This window comes from Hetaerina americana, unplaced genomic scaffold, assembly GCF_022747635.1.
Source record: "Hetaerina americana unplaced genomic scaffold, ioHetAmer1.1.p SCAF_10, whole genome shotgun sequence".
NCBI classification, from domain to species: Eukaryota; Metazoa; Arthropoda; class Insecta; order Odonata; family Calopterygidae; genus Hetaerina; species Hetaerina americana.
In genome coordinates this window covers 13,819,894-13,829,835 of record NW_027286070.1, presented here as the reverse complement: position 1 = coordinate 13,829,835, position 9,942 = coordinate 13,819,894, and the positions used below count along the sequence as shown (strand labels likewise).

General features: G+C 37.9%; 1 protein-coding gene across 1 annotated transcript in view; it reads right to left on the bottom strand.

The window, feature by feature from the left end:
• Positions 1-356: 356 nt before the first annotated feature.
• Positions 357-9,942, bottom strand: part of LOC139700253 (uncharacterized) — a 110,915-nt gene continuing 101,329 nt past the window's right edge. The window contains exon 4 of the mRNA XM_071598876.1: positions 357-545. Coding sequence (XP_071454977.1) covers positions 357-545 — 189 coding nt within the window. The remainder of the gene's footprint in view (positions 546-9,942) is intronic.

Sequence of the window (9,942 nt, the reverse complement as noted above, 5' to 3'; positions counted from 1 at the left end):
AAAAGTCCACTAATTTCGGTCAGTAGCTTCACATCACCCCTTGTCCCCAGTGAATCGATCGCTAAGGTGCTAACGTCGGATGAAGAATCCAAGTTTCCTTCCCAACAGAAAGCACACATCTCAATATTTTTCCCCAAACAGGGGAAGTTATATACGCCGGGGTCGTGGCGGCATCGCCACATGAAATCTTCGGTGATCCGCCCCCCCCCCCGCCCCCGTCCCTTCCTCGCTCTCTTTATCCCCGTCAGAGGCCCATTCTCCCTCACAATTTGCCCCCCTTTCCTCCTTCCACCATCCCCTCACTCCTCCCGCCGCCTTCCCCAGCCGCCGTCGCCTAGAGTTCGTGTGCCCGCCGCTCAGCTGTTCTGCGCCGGGACGGCGTACGGGATCGTGGCCGCCGCGGCCCTCCGCTCCTCGATGTCCATGGCGGCCTTCATAATGGTGCCCATGTAGTTGAAGAGCGCCACCCACGCCAACTCCAGCTCGTCAGACCACGTCGCCTCCAGCGATGGCTTGATGGCCTCGATGAACTGAGGTGCGATCAGCTAACGGCCGGAAGAAAGAGAGAGAGAGATAGAGTGAAGAAAGAGAAGTTATTGGGATTCGCAATCTTGAGGAAGATTAGTCGGAAATATATTGTGATCTAATAGTCCGTAACTACTCACTGTATGTACTAACACATGCTACATTTGCCAACAGAAGTTTTACTTTGAAAACACCTCGGGAGTTAATCACTCCATCTCTGTTAAATGCACTCTTTCTCTTATTTTAAGTCTCTTAATTTTCAAAATATAGAATTAAGATTTTAAAATTCTCAATCGAACATTATTAAAATGTTTGTCTTGAATACGAACGTGTAATGACTCTTATCCCTCTTGCCACGTCTAAAACTTCGTCGGAAATCCACATTGAAGACAAATACAATGATTAATCCTAATGAGAACCTTAGGTTTGTGTTTAGCCCCTGTTAGGGGCTAGTAGATACGTGCATAAACCCTGCGGAAATTTCCAAAGTAAAACTTAAGCAGGCAAAATTAGCACGCGTTAACACGAGATGAACTCCACCTTCAATTACACTCGGGTTCTAAAGGGTATTTTTCATAATCTTGGAAAATTCCATAAGTACCTGACATCTAAATCTAATTTTACAATGAATGAATGTTCTCCAGCATAAAGAAAACTTAAAAATTGATATAAGTGTAAACATCTAAATATTATATGCATACACACTACCTGTTTCCGAGCAAAGAAAATTATAATTCTGATAAATGCTTAAAATTAAAAATTCATGAGTATTGGAAAGAATAGTCCAATTGAGAGATAAATTTGTTATTTACTTACGCCTTACCAATTAAAGAGTTCCAAGAGTAAGTATGCAATCAAATATTTTGTAACCTTTCTGCAACAATAAAAATATTTAGAGAAATTCGAAGTATGCGGAATGATGAATCAAAATCCGTCATTCATCTGCAATATTAGATGCATAGGTAGTTCAATAATGAAGGCAAAGTGATGTGCAAAGTAATAATAACTCGTCCTCCTTCTGACAGTTGTTCAGTTTCACAAAAATTTAACAAACGTCCCCTTCCCGAGGGTTTCAATTATCTTAAGAGAGAGAGAACAATATTCCTAGAAAGATCATGAGAAGTTTACGCAAACATTCAAGACAAAAATTGAAGAATCTTGGGGTATTTTGTCGATAAATCCACATACTACGAGGGTCATCCGGAAAGTAGTACCCGTTCGTGAAATAAAAAGACAAAAGTAAATATTAACAAACATAAAAAATTTTATTTGAAAGAGGATACTTCAAACTACTTCTCAACATAATCTCCAAGCAAATTAAGGCATTTGTCATAACGTGTGACAAGTTTCTGTATTCCTGCTGCATAGTCCTTCGCCGCCAGCTCATTGAGATACGCGAGGGACCCATCTTGCACAAATTTTTGCATAATGCAGATGGTGTTTAACAATTTCATGAACAATTGTTCGAGAAACATTGGGAAAATGCTCACAGATGTCATCAATTGTGACGCGCCGATCGTTCCTCACGAATTCGTCAACTGAGCTCACCAGTTGGTCTGTAATGACAGACGGTCTCCCCGAACGCTCATCGTCGTGTGTGTTCCCCCTCCCCATGTTGAAGTTGCGACACCACCGCCGAACAGACGACTCGTCCATTACATTGTCTCCATACAACTCCTTTAATTGGCGATGAATATCACATGGGCGAACGTTTCTTGCATTGAGGAATTTAATCACTGCCCTCACTTCACAACTGGCGGCGTTCTCAATTTTTTTAAACATTGTAAACAATCACAGAAACAACACAGGCAATGCTAGCGTCACGCAACTTGGCTCAGAGAAGGCAGACAAGCCACTGAAGCTATCTGACCTCGTCCAGCGGCTACTCGCGTCGTCAGCACTTCATGCGGCACGAACGGGTACTACTTTCCGGATGACCCTCGTATATTCCGAATACAAATGTCATTATTGTTAATGCCAACTAATTGATTTATCAAAGGTTTCATCCTTTGTGAGTCCTGTAGAGATTAAAAGTATCATATTCCGTTTAAGCAAGGATAAACGCAGATCAGCATGGCTTTAGGGTAATATGAATTTATACCAAGGGTCCTGCTCAAGTCTAGTATCTTGCTGCCAAATTGGGGTTCTACATGGTAGTTCATGCATAAAATAACTAATGATGATATAGAGAAACCTCAACTTAACCGAAGAGGTTGTAGAAAACCACATAAGATTGCGACCGATTTTTTAAATGAGCAGAAATTTTAAATCTACTCTTCCTGCGGCAAAGTTGAAAATCATGATACCTTTTAAACTAAATTAGAGAATGTAGCGTACCCTACAGTAGATAGTTTTATTCTCGGGTTCCAGTAGTTATTTAACATTAATTTCTAACATTTAAGTGCTACTAATTTTGAACGTCATTACAAGTAAAAATATTCCTCAAAGGAGGCCATTGCCCCCCACATTCATCTTTCCCTGCTTCAATTGGCTACTTTTAGGCCAAACTTGTTCTTATACACTATAATTACGCTTAAGTGGAAATAATTTATGTAACGCTGAGCAGATAATACATTTACCTCCGTCACCAAATATGAATATTCGAAGTAGGTCACGAGAGAAGTGAAGGCCATGGCTTTTTAGAAAAGGAGGATGTCGACCAAATAAAGAAGATTTTCGAGCTGAAAAACATTCGGGCCTGATATCGCAATATACTGATGATAATTATCCCACACCGCTCCTCTCTATTAATCCAGTGATTTTATCTCTCTCTCCTCAATATACCCAAGCAGCACGTTCCCAAGGTTGCCCTAAACGTCTACCCCTAGGTGCATAAGGAAAACGCCTATTCAACTCCTCTACTTCGGCCTAGGTTTGTATGTACGATTTCCTTTCATACAGTTCGATTGAAAAGCCCAGCCCACATTGGCCGAGGTTAACCATAGATACCGTTCGTTTCTCGATCGATGGTGCCTCCACACTAGGAACGCCCGTACAAAAACGAATTCACCTTTTCTCAGTCTCGGCATTTTTTTTATCCTCTTCTGAAGCAAAATCGAAGAACCAAGGCGCCTAGAAATGACGGCGTCCAGCCTACCTCCCTCTCAGCCATCCCCCTGCAATCGGCCCGATCGCCACGGATTCCGAAGGGGGCCACGCAAGCCGGTCGTTGTCTTCATGGAGCCCGATCACGCGATCGGAGCAATCAGGGGCGTTTCGAGAGGCCTCGCGGCCGCATATTCGACCGGTCGGGTTGCCCTCTTCCTGGTCACCGATAATTCTCTAATTAGCCGATATTTAAGTTAAGGGGAGTAAAAATCTCCGCAAGAAATCCAGATAGGGCACGGAAAAAATTGGATCGTACGCCTGTGTTGGCTGGCGTCAAGCCGTCGATACAAAACCTTCATTTTTTTCCCACGATTACGATATGACCTTGAAATATTCAACCCCTTCCAATTCTCAAGTTACCCTTGCCATTACTTTTATCGTTAATCCTTTGTATAACGGAAGATCCAGCTCTCATAGGCCTGTAAAAAATGTTTTGACTAAAGCGGATTCCATTGAATAATTGTGAGTAAATAGTACATGCAGACGTCCAGCTCAAAGCAGATTAATAACTCTCAGAATCCAGGAGATATTAAATGTACCCCTTATATTGTAAGTAAGTCATTAGCAGGATCATCAACAAAAAGATAGAGTAGGGCAAATTACTACTTAGGGGATGATCCCGTTTGGGTTAAGGAATGGGGGAGGCACGCATGATGCCATTGCAGTGTTGAGATCACTAGTTGAGAGGAATATGCTCGTATAATACAATCAGAACGTACTTGCCTATTTCTTAAATTTCGAAAAGGCGTTTGATAGAGTGTATTGGGAAAAACTAATGAGTATATAGCAGAAAACAGGAATCGATTGGAGGGACATGAGGCTAATCCGCAACCTATACATGTCTCAGACTGCTCAGGTGCGAGAGGGGAATGGAGGGTCCTGGTGGGCAGTGTTAAGAAGAGGTGTAAGACAGGGTTGCCCATCATCACCGGTGCCTTTCAACGTATATCTGAAGGAAAAAATTTAAGAGGCATGGGAAGAACTGGATATAGGCATGAAATTCGGAAGGGAGTTTGTAAAATCAGTTAGGTTTGCTGATGACCAAGCTTTAGTTTGTCAGTCAGCCAAGGGTTGCAATCATTGCTGGGGGAATGGGAAATTCAGTGCAATAGATATGGGATGAGAATCAATATTAATAAAACAAAGGTCATGCGATTTTATAGAAAGAAAAGGCTAAGCTAAACATTAAAATAGGAGGGCAAAAACTGGAGCAGGTAGAACAGTTAATGTATCTAGGAAGTGTTTTGGACCTACACGCTCAAAGTGGTAGTGAGATATGGAGAGGAATTTCTAAAGGCAAAGAGGCTTTCACAAGGAAGAGAAAATTGATGACAGGTACTGACTAAGGATATTAAAAAAAAACACTCGTTAAAACTTTTATATAGAGCGTAGTTATGTGCGGCGCGGAAACGTGGTCACTGAAGAAGGATGACAGAAGTAAATAGGAGGCTTTTAAAATATATGTGTGGAGAAGAATGGATTCGGTGAAATTGACCAAAGAGAAAACAAATGAGGAAGTACTAGTATGGTGAGCGAGAAGAGGAGTTTGTTAGGAGAAATCCTATGGAGGCAGGAAAAGTGGATGAAGGGCGTATTGATCGGCAGTGGGATGTTGAAGACTGTGATTGAGGGGAGAATGTTAGGCAAAAAAGGAAAGGACAGGAACAGGATAGGAATAAATGTTGGATGGGATGAAGGGAGGAAGGAAGAACACAGAGATGTAGACGGACTTGACGTAGAGTAGGTGGATGGATTGTGTTTTGTTAGGACTCACAAAATATTTATTTGGTAGTTGTGTCCATCCAAAACCTACCTTAACCGGTAGATTACTTAATAATAATTGCCAACACCTTGAATACAGTTCTCCTGGATATAACTTTCCTGATTTAAGTAATTGGTCTTCATTATGATCTTCGTCGTAGAATGTATTGAATTTTGGAAAATGTCATAAGGAATTCGGTGAAAGTAGATCGTCCAGGTGCTTTTCGTCACTCTTGCAGCCATAAAAATGTATTTTAAGTAAATTTTCTATCAAAGTTAATAATACACGAAGATAGGCAACACCTGCTGAGACATAATGCCTTAAATTATAAGAGGCGTGAAGTATTTCCTGGTCGCTCTTGGTTTTTTTAAGTTAACATTTACTATGACATTGAACCGCATAGTGCCTCTGATCTCATTGACCAAACAACTCAAGAAGTAGCGATATATTTTGACGAGATATATATTTAAGAATTGAGGACTCTCGTAAATGGTCAGGTAACGGGTTGGAAACATTTCACAAGTTTCCACTCTTTAGACTATGCACACAGAGATTTATATAAGCTATAACATCTCTCTGAGTTAAAGATTCAAAATTCATTGAAATGAATACCATTTGATAATTGTCTTTAAATTAATTATTTTAAGATAGTGGGATTTACTAGCAACTATCTGATACCTACAATATTTATCATTTTTATTAATTTTAATTTTGGTTGTTTTGTACGATACATTGTTTCACATTGATGTGAAGATTTCACATCATAATCTTTCCGTTTATCTTTTTCTATGGTATGGATATTACTAAACAATCGATATTTTGAAGTCACGGGGGCAGGTAGTGGACTATTTCTTGCCTGTTAACTACCCCTGGAAAACCACTAGGATCCTTATCATGTATTGGCAGAGATCTCTATGATTTAGGGTCAAAACGAGATAGGCGTAGAACGGCAAGATATATAATATGGAAAATGATTTAGGCTTGTTAGATATGATAATTGCGTGCTATATTTTCAAATTGCCATGGATTACTGCAGATGTGATGACTGCCATGTTGTACTTAATAAAGAATCATAATAACGTTCTTTACGTTAAAAATACTAATGAAATTTTCATTACGTCCAATAACAATTTTTTCAACCTCTTTTCTTTCATTGGACCGAGGAGAAAATCATTCCAACAGTATTTACTCCAGCAAAACCTCCGCATGCAGATGAAATTAGATTTGCTGGAATGTAGAAATGGATTAAGCAAAATTCTAAAAAGACTAATGAAAGTTCGGTGGATTTTTTACAAGTTATAAATTATACGAGGAATACTCGTTTGAAAGCATATTAAAGCCTGAAAACATATGCATGCAAATGGACTCCGAGGAGCACGAGCGTAAATCATAACAGGAATGGCTCATGAAATCCAGAAAGTACTACAAAGAATGCAGGAAAATAAGGTATTGAAAGTGATGGCATTAAACTGGAGCTAAGAGACGTATTCAACACGAAGATATGACGCAAAGAGAAGTTTCCAAAGAAAGGGGAAACATAAGGTAACTAAGCAAGAGATAGGGATGATAGAAAAGTGTTTTCAGGCTGCATGAATGAGGATTTAAATTATCATGAATTAAATAAGAGGGTAAAATTTTCGGGTAAAGGTTTCATTCTTTTATAAGGACTTAAAGAAGGTCTCGTATTACTGTAGAGGGATTGTAAATTCTACATATACACCTAATTGAGAACAAAAATGTATTATGTAATGACAACGGTGCACAATTTGGTACACTTCTCAAACTTATTTGAAAACGGAGTTCCAATATTAGATTTTCTTGAGAGAACAGAATATCTATTTGATGAATTCCTTTACAAGAAACGAGCAACACTTATTTGAGGAAATATAAGGAAATATATATATATATATATATATATATATATATATATATATATATATATATATATATATATATATATATGTATATATAAACCATAAACACAGTAATCAACCCGAAGGTCGGTTTGGTAGATGATGGTAGAGTTCACCCAGTTCTAAGCCCGACGGCTTGTGAAATTCACACATCAGGGTAGGGGGGGCAGTTCCTTTCCGTGTGCCGGTTATGATTTCCCAGGAAGATCCTGGTACTCGAAAACCTGGCCATACATAGCCTGGGTGGAGCTGCGAAACGAACCCGGGACCCTCCGGCCAGCAGTCCAACGCTCTACCCACTGGACTACCGCGACCCACATATATATATATATATATATATATATATATATATATATATATATATATATATATATGTGTGGGTCGGGTGTATATATGTATATATATATATATATATATATATATATATATATATATACACATATGTGTGTGTTCTTCTATTTTTAAAATGAATGGGTATTTATCAAGAGTGACTAATATGACAATAAAAATATAATATACATATTAGATTGATTTATTTATATGCACAATATCATAATCAAAATCTTATAAGGGCAAAATTATCAACTTATGAGTTAATTATTTTTGTTGATACATCTAAACTTATCTTCCGGACGTCTGGAAAAAACAGGAACTCTTCATCTTGAAAATGTCTTTGAAATCACACAAGGTAATTGGTTGTTCAAATAAAATCATCAAGTGTTGAGTTTATTTCGATGGCTCTTCCTATGACATGAAGTTATCCTTCTTTCTATTACCCTGTTTAATAGAATTTCGCTTTAATAGGTTATTCAAGAGGGAGAGAGTACAGTGAGCTATGAGAATGCAGATGAGAATTAAGGAAGAGATAGAAAATAATTTGAGTGGTAAATGTTATTTATAAAAGATACGTTCAATACGCGCTTTCGATGCAAGTAAATATGCATAATCACAAGTCTATGATGATGATTTAGGAGCAGACGATATTCAATGTAGTTTTAATCTAATGAAAACGGTCAATTCCATTTTGCAAAAGTATACCTCAACCTTGGCGTCTCGAAAAAAGCCGGTGCAATATTGTTGGAAAAAACTTCATTCAAAATGTAGAAGAGGGAATATTTTCGAGCCCTAGTCTGTTGTGTTCCACGAAAATTCAAAGAGCAACCCTCAATTCCAACGTGGTTTAATTATATTTTTTTGCAATTACTAGGTGAGCATAAATTACTTTAAAGTACTAGAAGATACTTTTTCTTCAAAATTACTCTTTTTTGTCATAATATCTATTGTTCTACTTGATTAATGTCAGAAAGTTAATGTTTTGTACGAAAATTATGTTTTTCAATGCATCAATTTCAAAGTGTAAAAATCATTCGCCTTAACCGGGATTCGATCCCGGATCCCGGCCAAGGCGAATGATTTTTACGCCCTGAAATTGTTGCATTTAAATGCATATTAGTGGATGACTCCGTTAAAAGTTACTGTTACGGCATTTCCCGCAATTTCTTCGAAAAATCGTTGTTATTTAATAGTTTGCCCTCGCATAATTTCCAACTAAGCCCCGTAACTTGACCATGTATCATAGACTTGACCACGGGTAGTGCTTCGTTTGTGCTATCTTCCCCGGTTTCCAACTCTCACTTCCGTTGATGATCACCTAGTTGACCGAAATATCGGGTTGCACGATGTATAGGGTTCCACAAAAAATCAATATTGGCTCTAGGAGTGTTGCCTTACAAAATCCAACTATATAGATAAACATTTCATTTATAAATACTCGTACTAGCATCCTTTTAAGCAGAGACGATTGGTTTAATAATGAATGATTATATCAGTAATAAATTCTTTGCTTTTGCAATGAATAAGCAATCGTAGGCAAAGAAGAAAAGGAAAGGGTGGCTGCATGAATAGTGTTCATTTTATTAAGTTATGTGATTCAGCTGCACCGTGGAATATATTCCCACGTAGTTATCGTAGATCATCAATTTTACTAAGATAGAAGAACAGCTTTTTTTCTCATGCTGGTATTTATCGTTATTGCATTGAAGCAGTCACAGTAAACGAAATCAAGTGTGTGCGTTAAGTCGATGGCAAAAAACCTTTGCAATATACTAATACTAAGTTTCAGGAAAAGGAATTAGATTATTTTTTACGATGGTATTTTGATAACGTAATATCATTCAATTTACATTGTCAGATACTAGTTTTATATCTAAAAATACACCGTGAAGAAAAATGTTTCAAAGTAAAAAGTGTCATATTTATTTTTTTACGCGTTCAATGCACTTCGATAATATTAAAGTCTTTTAAAGGAAGGTGGCGTATTTTTGTCACATGAAATATCCTTTGATGATCCATAATAAATCAGCCAGTTTTCTAAGTTGCCAAATCGATGTCCAGCTTATTCAAATTCAACGTTGTTAAGTTAAATATCTTCCATAATTAAGCGTTTTTAAATCCCCAACCTTAACCTTAAGTTATTCATTTTATTCAAATTCTAAGGGAGCAAATAAATACATATTTATTGGAAAAATTATAATTTTTTCCACAACTTTACGGAGCGTTAGATCAGATATTGGATTTGGCTTCAAGTCCTTGAGGCATTCATACGTTTAGTGTGATTAATCGATGATGCAATTG